At 43.0% G+C, this 19570-nt stretch overlaps 1 protein-coding gene across 1 annotated transcript in view; it reads right to left on the bottom strand.

Moving 5' to 3' along the window:
• IGF2BP1 (insulin like growth factor 2 mRNA binding protein 1) overlaps positions 1 to 14264 on the bottom strand; it is a 65837-nt gene extending 51573 nt beyond the window's left edge. Inside the window, exons 1-2 of the mRNA XM_084615933.1 lie at positions 14048 to 14264; positions 12669 to 12729 (exon numbers count right to left, since the gene is read on the bottom strand). Coding sequence (XP_084472059.1) covers positions 12669 to 12729; positions 14048 to 14222 — 236 coding nt within the window. The 5' untranslated portion in view covers positions 14223 to 14264. The remainder of the gene's footprint in view (positions 1 to 12668; positions 12730 to 14047) is intronic.
• Between the last annotated feature and the right edge of the window lie 5306 nt (positions 14265 to 19570).

Consider the following 19570-nt stretch of genomic DNA (forward strand, 5'->3'; position numbering starts at 1 on the left):
CTTTGGCACTTATCCTCTTTTACTGCTCCGTTGTAAAACAGTCTACAAATCTGACATGTGTTCAGTTTATAGCCTTTTCTTTTGGGAACAGGCAGCCACCACGATGCAAACTAACAATGCGGTTTTGTACACAGACGTTTTCCCCCTAAAATTTCCCATCCTTGCTATTAGTGGTTTAGCCCCCACTGGTCATAACTAGTGCAGACCAGCTGCTGGCGCTCTAGGCACTGCTCCGTCTAAACTTGCTTGCAATAGGGCTAAATGACACCGTGGTTAAAATGTCCCCCAGTCCCTTGTAGTTGCAAGCACTGGAGACGAACCAGTGGTAGAAGCCATTATATAAAAGCAGTTTAAATATCTGTAGTATAGACAAGGCCCAGGAAAATCATTTCCTTTCATTCAGCAGTGAAGATGGAACTTTTTCCACTCCCCCTGCCTGTTCACCTTAATGAAATGTAAAGGCAAATTACATAGAATCATAGAATATCAGGGTTGGAAGGGACCTCAGGAGGTCATCTAGTCCAACCCCCTGCTCAAAGCAGGACCAATCACCAATTTTTGCCCCAGATCCCTAAATGGCCCCCTCGAGGATTGAACTTGCAACCCTGGGTTTAGCAGGCCAATGCGCAAACCACTGAGCTATCCCAGTGCCTAAGTAGGGCCTGGGAAATGCTGATGCTAAAATACAGGCAGTATATATATATATATTTTTTTAATGCAAAATTAGGCAAATCCTGCACAAATTGTCTGAATATTTGCTCCAATTTTAAAATTAATTCCCTTCAGACATGCTTGTCCTCGCCTTTCCTGTCTGCTTTCCGTGAACATTCATGTGATCACATTTCATTGGCATGGAAGTTTGCAGAAAGTAGATTCCAAAGTTACATCCACAAATATTCAGGAAAACCCAATGTAAAAGTCTCACCTGCCTGCACACTCATCCTGGTCAGGGGGCAGAAACAGTACCATGTGGCTTATCTGATCCATAAAGGATAACCAAAGATAACTGTCTGATCAATCCATTGAGTAAAAACATACACGCAAATTCATAGAATATCAGAGTTGGACGGGACCTCAGGAGGTCATCTAGTCCAACCCCCTGCTCAAAGCAGGACCAATCCCCAAATTCATCACTCTCAAATAAGCATTTAATGAACAGAAATCATTAACTATTTGCGTCTGAGCCATAAGCAAGGAGAGGCTACATTTGTCAGATACAGTTGAGTTACTTGTTCCGCTGCAATGAAATGTTCTACAATGGTCTTTACATAAGGTGTTACGTCTAGGCTGAGATTCAGCAAGGTGTTTTAGCCAGGGTGGGCAAACTTTTTGGCGAGGGCCACATCGGGAAATAGAAATTGTATGGTGGGCCATGAATGCTCAGAAGATTGGGGCAGGGGTGCGGGAGGGATGAGGGTTCTGGTTGGGGGTGTGGGCTCTGTGCTGGGGCTGAGGAGTTTGGGGTGTAGGAGGGTGCTCTGGGCTAGGACCGAGGGGTTCGGAGGGTGGGAGGGGGATCAGGGTTGGGGCAGGGAATTGGGGTGTGGGCAGAGGCTATGGGGTGCAGGCTCTGGGCGGCGCTTACCTCTAGCAGCTCCCGGAAGCAGTGGCATGTCCCTTCTCCGGCTCCTATGCGGAGGCATGGCCAGTCAGCTCTGCATGCTGCCCCATCTGCAGGCACTGCCCCTGCAGCTCCCATTGGACCACCAGAGGGGGTCATTGGAGCATGTCGGAGCTGGAGGAAGCCATGCCGCGTCTTTTGGGAGCCGTGTGGTGCGGCCCCCAACCATGCACCCCGGCTGGATTGGGGCAAGCCCCACACCCCACTCCCCAGCGGGAACTTGCAGGCCGGCTTAAAACGGCTCACAGGCCGGATCCAGCCCACAGGCCGTAGTTTGCCCACCCCTGGTTTAAGCACACGCCTCGTTTTAGCTTGTGAGTAGCCCTGTTAATTTCAGCTGGAGCAATCACATGCTTAAAACGAGGCCCCATCTGTACTAGGAGCTAGTATATATTCTATGCTTTGCAGTATAGCTACACTTGCATACCGCACTGGTAAAGGGCTCCGTGGTGTGATTGTTTTTATACTGGCAAAGCTGACTGTTACCAATTTAACTTATTCCACCATCGTGAGAGAAACAAGCTATACTCTTAAAAGCACAGTTTTACTGGTAGAACTGTCTACTTAAGGGGCTTTTGCTGGTACAGCTATGGTTAGGGATCCCATCTCTGCCCACCCTTCACCAACACAGCTATGCTGGCAGATGTCTGGAGTGTAGACGTGGCCTGAAGCATGTGCTTAAATACCTTGCTGAATCGGGCCCTGAGTTACTAGAGGTCAGGAAATGCAAGCAGTGGTTCTCACGGCAGAGCTAATTGAGCCTCAGTGCACACCCCGGGATGTGGAGGCAGAGAGAGAGGTGTATATAAAATATTACTGCTGTAAAATGTGCATTACAAAAAAATTACACAGGGCCTGATTCTGCTCTCCTTGCCCCAACATAAAACAAGGCTAAATCCGCCCTGAAATCAACAGCATTCCACTGGGGGAATATCAGCATTGGGACCCCATCACTGCTGCATTGGCTTTCGCATTTGCTGACATCTTGTGGCTCAACATGTAACTTTAACTGTGCATGAATATGAGGGGTTGGTTTATTTAAGGGTTGGTTTTTACATTTAATGTAGCCAAAGGACCTGATCCTGGAGCCTTCAGTCATGCAAAGCTAACTAAAGCGAGTGGGCATTTGGCCTGATTACGGAACTTCTGGCTTCACGGATCTCCTCTGGCCCTTGACTTAGTCGGGTTATCATTTACTTCCCATCCAAACCTGATATGGAATAACTTTGTACCCAAAAAACTTTATCTTGAAGGAGTTCTTAATCCTGCGAGTTTCAAAAAGGTTTGACAAGCTCTTAGCAACAGCAAAGACCAACTGAACTGGAAGTCTCAAGACACAAAAAACAATTGTACTAACCATTTAAAACATTTATTTGGCTCTGATAAAATACGTGGCCTTTTAAGCAGCTCGACCAAGAAGACTCTGATAGCACCCACCACACTGAAGAGATCGCCTTGTGGAGCTGGAAAAACATCTGGCATATGGGGGCAGGGGTGTTTTAGGGAATAGATGCAGGCAGGAAAATTTGGCTTGGAATGCAAAATAAGATGCTGGGTACAAGTGCCCTGTATGCTGCCTGGTTTTTAAGGCCACGCATAAAGGAATGAGCCTGGTTTACAGGAGCTTGATGCAATAAGCTACGTCACTTGCTCCACTCCAGGTCTGAAAACAGCTTGTTATTCATTTTAGGCCTGCCCTGGTTTTAGAAAGCTTTGCACTAAAGGAGAGGGGGGGGGCAGCAAATGCTCCGCCCCCTTCTCCAGACCCTGTCAAAGCACCTCTGGAGTAGGTGCCCCATAGAAATGAGGACAGAGTCACTATCCAATCCCCCTCCACACACACACACACACACACACGTCTAAACGAATGCAGCCTGGAGCAGTATTAATTCAAGGCTCTGTTGCCAGTGTTGCCCCCTTCTTGATGGGAGAAAAGGGGGCATCTGTTTTAAAAGAAAGCAAGAGGAAGCACAGAGGAGCTAACCCTCCCTAGGACTTGTAGGGAGGGTCTGTGGCCACAGATCTTGTGCATCCCTAGGGTTGGCAGGCTAAATCCCCTCGCTCTTCCCCAGCAGCCCAAGCTCATCGCAACAGCGGAACTGGGACGACATCAAGGGAACTCTCCAAGTCTTTTCAGTGCCTCCTAGGGAGCATCTCTGGGCCACGGAGGGCAAGGTTTTCTTGAGTGCTCAGCACACTGGGTGCTGAATATTTTTAAAAAGGTGGCTTCTAGCTAGATGCTTAAATGGAAGGCGAGCTCTTGAAAAATCTAGCCCTGGTTCTTAAAAAAACGTGGCTCTCAATCATTCTTTTCTTATGGGGTCCATAACCATAGGATCTATGCAATTGACTTGATAAAATAAAATACAGCAGGCTCCTCTTCAGAGCAACACCCCCCCTTTCGTTTTTTTTGCACCACTCAATTGAATTCCAATCGGAAGTGTTGTTTACGCCTTACAATACACCCAACCGACCCAGGACTTGCATCTCACTGCACCAGAAGTGGAGTTTCACCAGAGCTGAGCGTCACCCTTGTCATATGTTCGTGTGTCAAACGTATCCATGGGTGCGCGGTCGGATTGCTCTATAAAACCCACCCCGGTGTTTGACTTTTTTAATCACCCTCACGCGTGTTGATTGGACCACTACAGCAGCCAGAAACGTGTGAAATTTCAGCTCCAACCACGTCATGGCTCACCAGTGTCAGTTACAATAAAATAAAATGACCCGTTTCCTGAAGGATCAGGAGTACTCTTGGGAGGGTTGGGTTTTGGGTTTTTTTGGGTTTGGTGGGGTTTTTTTTGGAAGACAAGCTTGGACTCCCCCTCTTGAGCCGCCCTTTCTGTGAGGAGGCAGGGGCATGAATTAAGGATGCACCTCTAGCTGAACCAGTCACGGTTGCCTCTCGCTGCCCTCATCTCGGGATTAGGGCCAGCAAATGCTAAAATTATAAATACCTGTGCCTGCTACCCATCTCCGCTGCTGTAGTCATAGCTGTGCCCCTCCCCCACCTCTTCACTAGGCGCTATCAAGAATCTCAATCAAATGTCTTCCGCTGTTCCGATTTTATTGCAAGACCTGTTGGGGAAGCCCCCGGGTGGGGGGCTGGAAAGAAAGCTGGAAAGGGGACAGTTCAGGGCAGCTGCAAAAGCAGGAGCGGCAGAGCCTACAGGCACAAATAAAGACTTAGGGGTAGAAACGTCAAAAGCACCTAAGTGACTTAGGAGCCTAAGTCTTATTTTCAAAAGCGATAAACACTTAAGAGCCTAAATCCCACAGACTTAGGCTCCTAAGTGCCTGAGTCACATTTGAAAAGGGCACTTAGGTGCCTAAGTGACTTGGGAACTCAGGGTGAGATTTGCAAAAGTGCTTAGCTCCCACTGAGAGTCGGGTACCCAGCTTCTCTTTGTGCCTTTGAAAATCTCCCCCATAATAAACTGAGAAAGTGCCCCATTGTTTGAGACACTTTAAAACTAGGCTGGACAAAGCCCTAGCAAACAGACTGGAGGGAACAATTCTGCATTGCCCCCTGTGGGGAGGTGGGGGAAGGGGGATGAACTAAATGAGCCTACCAGGGGCCCTAAGCAGCCTGGCCCCAATCCAAAGCACAGCGAGTAAGTGCTCAGCTTGAAGCAAACGAACAGTCCAATTAAGTCAATGGAACTAGTCACTGCTTAAACACGTGCTTAGCTGGATGCAAACCAGAATACTGCGAGCCTTATCTATCCCTGGCCTTCTCTATGCAAGAAAACTGCTCATTTAACTTACGTTCCGTCTACATTTAAACCACTCCAGCAGCTCAGCTGCAACATAAGAATTATTCCATTGACCTAAAAAAACGAGGAGTCCGGTGGCACCTTAAAGACTAACAGATTTATTTGGGCATAAGTTTTCATGGGTTTTTTACCCAGGAAAGCTTATGCCCAAATAAAGTTGTTGTTAGTCTTTAAGGTTCCACCAGACTCCTCGTTTTTTTTGTGGATACAGACGAACACGGCTACCCCCTGATCCATTGACCTAGAGATGTCTATACCACGGCTTAGGTTGGCTGAATTACTTTGCATGGGCCATGAACTTTTTCACAGCCCTGAGCAGTGTGGGTAAGCCAACCACACTTCTTAGCGTAGCCCCGTGTAGCCACCTAAGAATAGCATATAGTACCTAATCTTCAACTGATTAGGAATTGGACTAACCTAAACTGCATTAAGCCACTTTTCAATCAAAGTAAGAGTTTGCACTGGTTTTAACTAAATCACTTCAAAGTAACACTTTAAATTAACTCTCTCATGTAGGTAAGCCCTCAAATTTCACATGGACACCATCACCAGGAAAGTGTAGAGGAGCGTCTGTTTGGCTGGAGAAGTTTTAGATGTTTTCCATTCTTTCACCCCTATAAATATCCAGTTTCAAAGCTTGGACTAATAGAAATTGGAAGAATTCTGCTGAAAAGTGAATGAGGCTCAAGTAGCTATTCTAAAAGTCTATCGCAGCTGATCATCTTATCAATGAATATAACACATGGAGAATTCTCTGTCTTCCACGTGTTCTCTAACCGAACTCTTCTTCTAAGGGGTTTCAGAAATACTTTCCAGCAACATTCAGTCTGTTAACAAGGGGTATATGCCTCATGCAGCCTTCATCACTGCAGCTACACTTTGGAACTTGTAGAGTCAAACAAACAACTATAATTAAATCCTAAAAATGTTTTCCTAGCTGGATTCCCAAGAGACCTGGACATTTCTGGGGATAACAAGAACACCCAGAATTGTAGTAAGAATAATAATAAAAAAAAAGTTGGATTTTATATAAACCCTCAAGCTTCAGGGTATAATCCAACCTCTGACTGATACAATTAGGAAGAAACTGTCCCTAAACTGACTAGTCCATAACTGCCTTCTGCAAGGTTTCCTACGCCTCCCCCTGAAACAGCTGGCACTAACTGTTACTGGAGACAAGACCCTGGATTAGATGAACCCTTGGTTTTATCTAGTATGGCAAGCCCTATGTTCCTCTTCTGCCTTTTTATTTTAAACATTTTTAAACTTTGCATGTTAAGTACCTTTTTTAAAGTATCAGCATTCCTTTCTGGAAGACCCTCCCTGTTCATTCACAGTTTTCAAACCCAAAGCAAGTGGAATAAGAATTCAGAAGACCCAGTGGGCTCACGGACAAAGACTGACAGAACATTGACAACAGAGGTAGAATTTTCAAACTCGTCTAAGGGCTAGTCTACACTAGACAATTACAGGTTTCAGAGTAACAGCCGTGTTAGTCTGTATCCGCAAAAAGAAAAGGAGGACTTGTGACACCTTAGAGACTAACCAATTTATCTGAGCATAAGCTTTAGTGAGCTACAGCTCACTTCATCGGAGCTCTAGCTCACGAAAGCTTATGCTCAAATAAATTGGTTAGTCTCTAAGGTGCCACAAATACTAGACAATTAGGTTGGTATAATTACATCGCCCGGGGTGTAGAAACACACCTCAGTCCCTGTGCAGACAGTGGTAGGTCGACGCAAGAATTCGAGCTAGCAACTGCCTCTCGGGGAGATGTATTATCTACGCCAGGGGAAGAAACCCTGCCATCGGCACAGGTAGCGTCTACACCGAAGCGCTGAGTGTTTTAAGTGTAGACAAGCCCTGTGTGACTTAGGAGCTCGTGTCTCATTTTCAAAAGTAACTTATGAGTCTTGGATTTAGGCATCCAAGTGTCTAAGTCACTTTTGAAAATGAGACACGAGCTCCTAAGTCACTCAGGGCTGGTCTACACTATGGGGGGGGGGGGAGAGATCGATCTAAGTTATGCAACTTCAGCTATGTGAATAACATAGCTAAAGTCGATGTACTTAGATCTACTTACTGCGGGGTCTTCACTGCGGTGTGTTGACGGGAGACACTCTCCCATCGATTCCCTTTGCGCTTCCCGTTGAGGTGGAGTACCGGAGTTGACGCTAAAGCGATCGATTTATCGCATCGAAACTAGACATGATAAATCGACCCCTGCTAGATCGATCTGGCCGTAGACCCTTTTGAAAACATTACCCCCATCTAAATAAGAAAACAACCTAACAATGACTTTCTGGGTAGGTTTTGTTTCGTGTTTTGTTGGGTTTGTTTGTTTGTTTTTTTAGCAATTCATGTGCAGTAGAGATTAAGCTTTTCCGATCACTGTTAAAGTCGTCATCATCCCAATTCATCTGCCCTACTCTCTACTGTAAGAGAAACATGCTGAAGAATCCCTTGGTGTTCACAAAACAGTTTTACACATATAAATTCTCCATCATCAACATTTTTTTTTAACACTTTCCTGTTTGCAAAAGCAACATCTACTCTCTAAGAAACCCTTAAGTTGCCACAAAATCGGGGGGGTGGGGGGGGTTTGATGGGGTCTTTAAAAAATGAATGGCATCATTAATAGAGAGTGAAAACCTTTTACACACTGACACTGAGTGAGGTACCTTCCATTCATTAAGCCAGCAAAACCTGTAAATTACTACTAGAGGCAGAAGGGGACTCTTTCTGTTTCTTCAGCCTGGAATTTCAAACACTGGACTAACTCAATCTTATTTTTCAACAGCCTCTCCTGCTTTCTGAACTTTCCCAAGTCCTAGTGGCACATTCTGGAAAACATTAACATTTCTATATCTGGGGGGAGGAAGGGGGACGGATGCCTTCTTAAGTGTCTAAATTCTTAAAGCTGTAACTTTTTTAAGGAGAAAAAAATATTTATTTTTTAAAAAATGGTTTTAATCTAAAAGGCAAAAGTATAATCAATCTCTATGGGAGAAACCGATCCAGACCCAGAAACTACTACAGATGTTTCCTTGAGCACCAAATTCACTCTCCTTCCACAAGGAATACCATCAAATGCTAAAAAAGAAAAAAAAAAAGGGGCATCTACAGGTCTTCATTTTTCATTGGTCTAAAAGCTGAGACTAGAAAGTTTGCAATCAAGTTGCAACTTCTGGTAGACACTTGCCAGTTATAGTTTTTACTGAGAAGGGGTGAACCAATTGCTTCAAACTGTAAATTATTAAGATTATCTTTTATTTTCAGTTATATTAAAATTGCTCACATCTCAAGTGACCAAAACTTTAAACCTAATTTTTTCAAATTTACTCCAGAAGAACATGGAACTAACAAATTGTGTCTATCCTTCATGGTTGGAAATCACCAACAGTGTTCATTTACTACAGGTATTGAGGGTGTCAAATAAGTATTCATAATCACTGATTTAAATGTATTAAGTCCAAAGCGAACCTATTAAGATAACCAAAAAGGAGATCTTAAATAAAAGCTTAGAATATTAAAATGGAAGTTTTTTTTCCTTGTATCAGGCATTTCAACTTTCAGAAACTGCTCTAAACAAGAATGGTGCTAACTTCTCTTGAAAGGCAGAACCTTTAAAAAGTTAACAACCTCTGATTTGTGGGAGGTAAGTGACCTCAAGAATGGGTTATAGATTTAATTTGTCTCAGCATTCAAGAAAGTTTTCTTGAATTAAAACACACAAAAAAACCTACCTAGATTTTCCATGAACTTTTTGTAGAACCAAGAAATCAGAAGCAAGTAAGATGCAATTTTTGTCAACTAATACTTTTTTCTTTTAAAGTGCCACTTGGTGTTTAAACAAAGTTTTAAAATATTTCATTATGAACACACATCATGGATAAGATTACAATATTTCTACACAGGTATTAACTTGAAACAAAGACTGGGGGGAAAAGGTAATCCAACCCCCCTCAAGCAAACTTGTTAAATTATACCCAGAGCAATGCAGCAGACAACTAAGTATCTGCTTGTAATTAATAAATTTCCTTCTTCTGTTTGGGGACACAAACTTTTCTAACTGTATCTGTTCTTTACAAGTTGCCTTTGCTTAAAAATAACCTGTGCAAATCCTTTTAGTTTTAAGTGTATTGGCTGTTATCAGCCATATTCACTATTTCCCTCAATTACTAAGTTTCATTCTCTCTGGGCTACTCACTTCCACATTCCTCATATTTGGAATGTTTGCTTGATGGATTCACTTCTTTCGTTCTTTCTTTCTCCCCCCCCCCCCACCCTTTATTCATTCATTCTTTTTTTCAAATCTATCCACTTAAGTCTTTTCAGTTTCAGACAGATCTACCCCCCTTAAAACATTTCTTAATCTTATAGGGGTTTGGGGGTAAAAATTCATTTATCGAAGGGATCATTTCTTCAGTAAGCCTTTCAACATACACACAATTTTTCAGGTTTTTGTGTTTTCCTTTTAAACCATAATTCCTAATTTTGCCAACCCTTCCTCAGTAAAGTCACAGAGTAGCAATGAGAGAAACTTTAACCTAAGCAAGTTTCATAAAACTTTCAGGTTTAGAATATTAATCTCCAAACAATTACATTGTGTATTTAGCATCAGAGTATTTTCTTTCTTAATATTTTTAAAGTATTTATTTAAAATGGTTTCCTAGCAGCATCAACAAAATCACTCTTAATGAATGTGTTTCTCTTATATTTTGGGGGCAGAAATACATACCAACAATTCTCTTGTGTACTGTTAGTTTATTCTGCATGTTTTAATTCATATTTATATTAGAAGTGAGGAAAAGAGAAGAAACATTTTAAAGAAGAAAGGAAACCCTCATGAAAGATGCATTCACTATATGAAGTTTAATCAAATACATTCAGTTCCAAAAACATCCTTCAGTCTTATTGAGCATTATTATTTTTAATTTCTAATCAAACAGATCCAATCCGTAAGACAACTTTTATTTTTAAAATTCTCAGTAAAGTACATGAGTGAATGTAACTTTATTTTTTAAAATTTCTGTACTTAACAACCTTGTCAGGTTTTATTTCATTTTATTTTAAAGAAATCACAGTAAGAACATCTGATTGAGTCCTTGGCTATCCTACTTAATTAACTAATTCCTGTTCTATATGTTCTTAGACTGGGAAATTCAAACTCAAAACAACCAGAAAAACAAACTCACTTAGAAACATTGCCTCTAACATAATATCACTCTGAATTTAAAAAAGAGAAAAATATGGTATACCATCTAGTAAAGATTATATTTGTCTAACAACTTCCAAGTTTACTATCATTTTTAGAAAAAACAGAAATACAAGCCTGTCTTAGGAAACTGAGACAAAGTTACTTTCTCAAACCATAGTTAAGTGACAGAAGAATATATCCAACTTGAACACCACCGCAATATTGTACTAATAAAAGTTACTTGAAGTTAAGCACTTTAAGGAGAAAGTCAACATCAAAAATGGCTTCTGTAGCTTTAAATAAAGCAGACTAGTGTGTGTATATGTATGAACACATATATATATGTGTGTGTGTATATATATAAAACCACCATACTATGGCATACAGAATCTATATGTAATTAATTTTATTTCTCTTGTTTCTCACTAAAATTTGCTAACTAACCTTAGGTCTGATTTCTCTTCTTATAAACTTTAAACCACAATTTGTTTGAATTACACTGTGTTTACATTTAAGAATAGCTGCTCTTTGACATTATTAATAAAGTCTGAAAAGGGTTAGGAGAAAGCAAACTAAGCAATATTTTGAAATCTACTGTGTTCCATGCAACCTATAGAGTATAGCTCTTCTTTGATATTGTTAATAAAGTCTGAAAAGGGTTGGGAGAAAGTGAACTAAGAAGTAGCTTGAAGTCTACTGTGTTCCATGCAACCTATTGATTTTCTAGCAGTGCTAAGAAAAAAAAAATTAGACTTTTTTTTTTATTTTATAATGTTACCTTCAGACTGTAATTGCCTTTCCAATAACATTTCATTCAATTGAAATTTACACCACAACCAAGTCTTTGAATGCTGTATTAAGCAATATTGATCACCAATGCATGAGTTGGGGGCTTACTGCTAAAATATTTTATATTAAAGGATTAGATCAGTTTTAAGGTTTGAGCTAAACCTACGGGGTCTCACTGACCTATAGAACACACTGCATTCAGCCCTGCAGTCTCTGGGATTCACATGGACACACTGGTGTGTAATTTTAAAAGGCCAACAAATGGAAAAGAGAGAGCTGGGAAGCAAAAATTAAGGCTTACCCTTTGCTAATAACACAGATTCCACTAGTCTTCAGGTATATTTTTTCAGTCATAAAAAAGCTAAAACAATCTTTTAAGAAGCCACCTCCTTCCTGCTCTGTTGTTGAAGTAACTGCCTGGTCACGTGGATCAAGCATATTACAGATTCTGCTAGAATTCAACGTAGACTATTTGTATTTTGGGCCAACTTGCCTGCTTCCTGTGGGGTAGGGGAAATGTATCTTTTCTAGAAAATATTTCTTTTCTTTATGTGGCATCTGCCCTACACTGCAAAATATCTGCTGGTAACCAGAATAAATCATCAGCCCAAGGTGAGCACCCAACAACAAAAGGCCAAGAACATGGAGAAGATTGTAGACTTCTGAAAAAATCTAGTGGGAGAAATGATACTTGTAAAGAAAGGAGACACTTTTTCATGTTTAAAGTAAAGATGAAGGAAATTTAATAATTACAGCTCAGTGAGAGTTCTTCTCTACAAGAAGCTGGGCCAATGTCCTTAATTCAATTAATTTAAACTACACCTTAGCATGAAATGTGAAAACAAGGCCCTATTTTTTTTTTTTAAAATCCAATTTAACTTTTTTTTAAATATTAGGTTACAAATTTTAAAAATGTGTAAAAGGTATTTCAAAGTGAACAAAACAGCCTGCCTTCAGCAAGAGCTCAGCAATACACCACCTTGGCCAAACCACTATTTTGTACCTGGCTTTTTGGGGGTGTTTTTGGTTGGTTTTTTTTTTAAAAAACTTACTTTCAAAGTAACTTAAACAAACAAAGGCGAAATGTAAAAGTTGATTCTCAGAATTGACTCATGCGTAGCTTTGGGCCGGTCTAAAACCCAGTAATCCCCTCTTACATTTAATTTCACATGCACATGATTGTGATGATAAATCCTCCCCCTCCGCCTCACCCCCCCATTATCCTTGAGCTATACCCTTCCAACAGGGAAAATAAGAGGAATTAAAACACTGTGTTTGTTACCTTTGCTTTTTGGGTACTGAATGTTCAATCTCTAGCTGTTTTCCATGGAGCTCCACTTTCCCTACAAACAAAATGTGTCTTTTTTAAAAATCTGAGCAGGGGTGGGATGCAGAAAGGTTTGGGTAACATTCTTGCCCCTGAACCTTTTCGTTTTAATTCTAATTACACAGCACCAATGCATGTTCTGATTCCTCTGCCAGGGCACTTTATTAAATACAAAACTGCTTTGGAGCTGGGGAGCATTGGGGAGGTACAGGCCAGCAGCTCCCTGGACAATGCTGCTGAGGAAGATTTGATTCCTTCGCTCGCCCTGAGCGGTGTTTTGAACAGAGAAGTCTGCTTCAACGAAAGGAAAAGGAATTAAATATTAAGATCCATTCTTTGCTGTTGCTTCTTTGTGTGTGTGTGGGGGGGGGGGGGGGTGGCTCTCAGTTTTTTTTCACACAAGGGCTGAAAGGATCAAATGTTTCTCAATGGAACGAAGGGCGTTTTCCTTTCAAAATGGGGAGCTCTGCCTAACTGATCTGTTTTGGGGGGAGGAGAGGAGGGTCGAAAAGGAGGATCTGAGTTTGGGAGAGCCTGGCATCAGCTAAAAAAGATGATCTGCTCCCTAGGAGTTCCTCTCTGTGAGAGCCCAGCATGGCGACCTTCGCGCTACTACACACAACACATATGCCCCAGGAAACCCCACGTTCAAATCAAAATGGCTAAAGTCCCACGCCCCCCTCCCCTCCTGCTGATGGGATCCCCCCCCCAATACACTGATTAGGGCCCCCACGCCTTGGGGGGAGCCACGCTGGGGGCGGCGAAGGCTGCTGGGAACCCCGAACGGCCTGGTGCTGCTTGGAGGGAGGGGCTGGATCTAGGGGGACCCCCCCCAGCCCGGATACGGGGTGCTCTGGCTGAAGGGAAGGGGGGAAGCAGAGGGGAGAATCGGCCTCGCCCAGCTTCCCAAGCTAGTCGGGGGAGGGGGGTGGGAATCGGGGATTTCAGCTCCCCCACGCGTGACTTTGCTGGGGAATCCCCTGGTGCTGGCCCCGCGTGGCCTTCGTTGCACCCCCCACGATTTGCTGGGGTGAGGGGGGGGGGGAGGAAAGACGCTGATTCGTGATTTTGGTTGCTTAAAGGCGATCCGTGTAAGGCCCTGGGAAAAGCAAGGGGATCCGGCCCACTGGCGAAACAGGAGGGCCATGGCTGGGTGGTGCGTTCATCAGAGATGAACTGGGGGAGCCATGAGAAAGAAGGGGGGGGGGTTAGAACAGCAGAGCCCCCCCCCCTTTCCTTATTGGTATTATTTTGCAAGGGCTAAGAGATTTGGTGCAAAAGCAGAAGGGAAGAAAGGGGGGAGGGGAAGGGGAGAGAGAGATAATCTTGCTTACCAGAAAAAGTTTCGATGGCTTTCATAGCCCATTGCTCATCAGGGCAATCCACAAAGGCATAGCCCGATTTCACCAGAAACTGACCACTGAAGGAGATCTTATGGTCATTGAAGACTTTCTCCAAGTCGCCTGGAGTCACGTTTTCGTTTAGGTTCCCAATGTACAGCTTGTTCATGGTGGATCACAAGAGATGTGGATAGTCGGTGGGTGGGTGTTAAGAGAGGGAAGGGGGGGAGGGAGGGCTGATAGGGCTGGGGGAGGTGGGGAACAACTTTTCTTTATGGATTCTTCAAATAAAAAAAATCCCAAGGAAAGTTCCCAATTCAAACTGGAGCCCAACAACTGGAAAAGCGAGTTGTTATTTTTGGGGGGGGGGCGGTTTGGGTTTTTTAGGATTTTTTTAGGAGGGGCTGGGGGGGAGGAGGAGGTGGGATTCCTGGTGATCACAAGCTCAGTGGGGGGAGTTGGTTAGTTCCACTGGGATGGCGGGCTGGGGGGAAAGTGCGGCTGTTTTTGGCTCAGCCCCCCAACTCCTTGGAGTCGCACTCGTGTGTCACAGGACGTTGGGTGAAGCTGCCTGGCACCGCCCCTAAATAAAATCGACCTGAAGAAAAAAAAATGAGTGAAAATGTTTGCGAGAGGAAGCCACGTGGTGGTGGTGCCGAAAGCCCCGCCCCCCTGCAGTGGGAGGGGCGGGCACCGCCAGGGGGGAGCCTGACCCTTTATTCAAAAATAAAAAAAAATAAAATAAAATAAATTACTATTTGATTTCCAGTTGGCCAAGGGAGCCTTTAGATGTGGGGACGTTGGCTTCATCTCAGCAAGCATCCCTCCAGCTTCCCCCCCCCCCACACACACTCAGCCTTCTCTAAAAATCAAGCCCCCCTCCCGCCCCCAGCCTGGCTCCCCTCCCCCCATGGCTTCCCAGGGCTTGAATGGGGATTTGCCCGGTGCAAACTTCTTCATCTAAGGAGCGAGCTGGAGTCCCGGGGTCGCAGCATCTCCACCGCACTCTGCAGGCGGTGTGGGGACACTGGAGTGGGGAAGGGGGATCCGGAGAAAAGAGGTGCTGGGGGGGGGGAAAGGATGGGGGGAGCTGATCTCATCTACGATGGCTCCCTAGGAAGGGACAGGAAGATGTGTCCCTTTCGCCTTTGAACCCTTCTGTCGAGGATCGCTAAAGCTTTGGGCGGGGGGAAAGGAGAAATCAAGCCACTCCTGGGGGAGGGAGCGGGGGGGGCCGGGAGGAATTCTCCAGGAACTCCCAGCCCCCTCGAAGGATAGGCACAGAGACCACGTTGCGGAGAGCAGGGGGAATGAATGAAGCCCTGGCCTGCCCCCCTCCTCTTGCAGCGATTTGTGCTTCTTTGCATGCTCCATGCGTTGAGAGCACCGTGGGGGGAGGGGAGCACACAGGGCAATGCACATGGTCTTTTCTTTCCCCACTCCCCCCCCTCCGCCTTCCAAAGGGCGCATGTTTTGATCAGCCAAGAAGCGAAGAGGGTCGAAACCCACCCAGGATCGTAGCAACAGGGGGATGGGTAGGAATGGCTTGGACGCAGAATGCCCTGGAAAATGTCACTCATCCCAGGCCAAGGGATGGGAGCTACTTCATCTTTCCCATCTCTGAACGGCTGGGATTCTCTGAATTGCAACGGAATTGGACATCAGCCTCCCAATAACTAGACACCCCCTCCCCGTGGGGCCCCCCCCTTCCCCTCCCTTCCCAGCTTGCCCTATTCTCAGCCTTTCTTCTCTGCAGACTTTATTTTTAGGAGCGGTTTAAAATAGCAACAGCCCAAATCATTCCCCACCCCCCACCCCAAAAAAAGGGAGAGAGGCGGGGGTGAAGGGAGCCCAGTTGTGTTCATTCCTTCCCCGGGCGCTGGGGTTAGATTTCATGAATGGAGTGGAAGCCGGTGTGGAGTAGCTGATCGCTTGTGAAAACAACAAACACCCCCGCCCCCCCCCCGTGGCAAACGTCACGTGGGTGGGTGGGTGTGTGTCCCCCCGTCTTGCGGGAGCTCCCACGCGCCTTCTGGTGCTGAGTGGGGAAGGATCGGGGCAGCTGCCTCCTGGGAGTGGAGTTCCCTTCATTGTCTGGGGGCGGAGGGGGAAAGGCTAAAGAGTCCATGATCTTGTAAGTGAAGTCACCAAGATGGGGGTAGATCTCTTTCAATTCCTACAATAGCCTGGTTTGAGGCCAGCCCCGTCAGTGAAACACCGGGAGAGGAAGGAAGCCGGGGAGAGGAATAATTTATCAAGCTCCTTCCAGATTCCCAAGGCAAAAGAGGTGCAGCCGCAAAAGTGGCTCAGGAGAGGCGCCAGTTATTCCCCCCCCCCCCAAAAAAAAAAAAAGGCAACACGTTGTTGGCCAGTCCCCTTTGCTAGCTGGGATCTTTTCTAAACGTGCCACCCCTCGGTGCAAAAAAACCCCTGGGGGTTTGTGTTGCAGGGAGGGAGGCATGTGTGTATTGCATCTTCGGAACCCGCCCGCTAAGTGGTGGCTGAGTGTTTCCAACCGGGTGGCACAAACCGATTCCTTTGCAAGCTTGGGGGGGGAAGAACCGCTCCAGCGGCAGGTTGTGCGTGTTTAAAGATTTTGCTGGGCAGGAGCAGATCAATCCTGGCTACGGTTTTGTTGGGGGTGGGGGTGTTGAAGCGTAGCCTTTCCAAACAAAACGCACAACTGCTGACTGCAGTGAGGAGGTCGATGCTAATTCTTAGCAGTTAGCTGGACTTTTTTTTTTCTTTTAATCCCAATAAGATCCACTTTTTGAAACAGACATTAAAGGGGAAAAAATATCCCCTGCCCTTTTCTGATTTGTTATGAACACATTCCGGACAGGCAACCAATGATGTATAAACTCCCAATAAGAGTATACACAAGACTCTTCCCTTTTATTGTCTTTAATTAAAACAGATCCTAATAACATTTACCAACACGTGTTTTCTTTCCCGGCGGGGGGGGGGGGGGGACGAACACCGCAACGTATTTAATTATGTTAAGGTTAGGTTTCAAAAGTAGTTTAATGACATGTGCATGGCATTTCAGTTCTTTTAACCCATCAAGTAAAACTCATCTGGAAAATCCTTGTTTAAGGATTATTATCTGCATTATATCTATTGTGTCTGCATCGATAATCGCCCAGAAACTTTGGTATATAAAAATACTTTACATTTGCTTTTCTTTTGGTAACCATTTTTTTAAACTGCTTACTTTGGTTTTGGAGGGTTTTTTGGACACAAATTGAATGATACATGCCCTACTAATATGTGCTACTTAAACAATGTGGTTATTCTCTATAAATACATTTCCATCTTTAAATTATTTGGTTTCTTAGTTTTTTAAATAGTATTTATATATTAAAGATTGCTTTGATGAGGGTTTGCATGCAAAGGTTGGTAGTCAACAAACTTTAAATCACTCCAAGACATGAAGTTGTTATCTAGTGCATGTAATTTACTCCTATACCCAACCGAATGTGTCAATTATATGCCACAGATATCTAGGAGTTTCATAAAAAATGACTTGTGAATTACTTTTTGTCTCAGACTCTTTTAAAAACCTTCACTGCATCTAAACTAGTTTGTTATACCGAGATCCCCTCTTTTTAAACTGGGCATACTGCTCTGTAGGATAAAGTGTGTTTCCTCCCTTCCAGAGGCATTGCTTATTGGCTCTTTTAAAAGACCCAAACTAAATTCACTCTTTACAGGGGCACTGCTGTGGCCATATGCATGTTATTAATGCATTCAGTTTGTAATTCAAGCTTGAAATTTACAGGTGAAAAGAACAGAGCAGTGAAATTTGTAAAGAAACTTACTAGTGCAGAGAATAAGCCCTTCAAAACTTCTTCTTTGCAACTGATCTGAAAACTCTTCAACCTCACATTGAAATGTGGCTGAGATAAATGCAGCCAGGTAAAATAAATGAGTTGTTTTGACCACTACTTAGTTCAGATCTTTTTCAAAACTTGACCAAAATGCTTTTGTTGTAGTTTATTAATTTCCAGAGGACAGACCCCATGGAACATTACCCTCTAAAATTAAGGAAATCAAGGGAGCCTCTCCTAAAAACAATCCAAACAAAGAGGGAAGTCTTTAATTTAGATCTGAAACAAGAAAGAATATCAAAGGACTTCCCCTTGGTGGAGCATTCCAGATGCAAGGTATTTAGGGAATGCAAACAGAAGAGAAGGCTAAATCATTGATCTACTTAGGGAAAATAGGCTTGCATTCATTCACTTCAAGAAGATGGTGTGAGGAGACTGTCATACAATGTTGAACTTCCATGTCTCAGCTGAATGTGGGAGAAAATATACTTTTGGTAAACCAATCTACTAAGAGACACAAAATTTCTCATGAAAATTTAAATGTTCTTACTAATTGCAATAAAAAATCCAGTAAGGAAGGCTTTATAAAATGAATGGCTTAAACAACAGTTTTCCTGCAGTTTAAGAACACTGCCAGTTTTATAAATGTGTAGTTTTTCTTAAATATTTCCCTAAACACGTTTGTATTTCTTTTTAAAGTCACTTCAGACAGTTGCATTTTTGTGTATGGTTGAGGCACTATGTAGAATAGAAGCTTCTGTACTTTTTGTTTTTTAAACATCAGCTTAAGGCTTTTGACTTCATAAATATAGTCTGATTTTAGCATTTGTTTTCTTTTTATTCTGGCATTTTTTGCTCAGGCAAAAAAAGTGTTCTTACTGGGTTTTAAAAATTTGTCTGCAAGTATAACAATGATTTTTCCTTAGATGTTTAGGAAAGTTTCTTGGCATGGAATGTTGCAAGTGTTTTGGGGGGCAGGGGGAAATGTGCATGACATTTCATTGAAATGTGGGATTACTATGAAAAGGCACGCTTAAAGTCTATTGTTTTCTGTTTCAGATTAACACCAATAAATTATCTGTTTCAGAAATCTTTTTGGTACATTAGTAGCAAACAAGAACAAGTTAAATGCAAATAGTTCTCTACAAATTCTCGTTTGAACCTTTCATGAATTTATTTCTCTAATTGCTTGTGCAGTACAAAAGCTTATTTATACAATGTTGCATTTTAGTTTAAAGAAAAACTTGGAACTTTGAAAAGTTTAAATTAGTATCAGTTTGAAAATGTATCATTACTAGTGCCAAACAAATGTGTGCTGAGAGCTTTAAATAAAATACACAGTATATAAAGCAAGAAGAAATTGTGGTTTTATTTTTTATTTAATTGTAATTAACCATTTCAATTATATAACAAATCTTTGGCTGGATCTGAACATAAAGCAAGAGCCTGTAGAATATACAAGTGAGAACTCAAGACAAAAGAAATAAGGATGGCTATAATTGTGAAGTATTTCATTTTACTGTAAGTGGAATCACAATTTCAACTATATTTTGTTTAGTTTGTTTAGAAAATATTCATGAGAGGGAAAAGAAATTCCCCTCTCAGAAAATTCAGTTGATGATAGCTAGTTCTGACAGATTTGTTTGAAATCCAACTCACTATTAAATTAGCAATTTGCTTGTACACC

This window comes from Lepidochelys olivacea (assembly GCF_965140295.1).
Source record: "Lepidochelys olivacea isolate rLepOli2 genome assembly, chromosome: 27".
Classification (NCBI taxonomy): domain Eukaryota; kingdom Metazoa; phylum Chordata; order Testudines; family Cheloniidae; genus Lepidochelys; species Lepidochelys olivacea.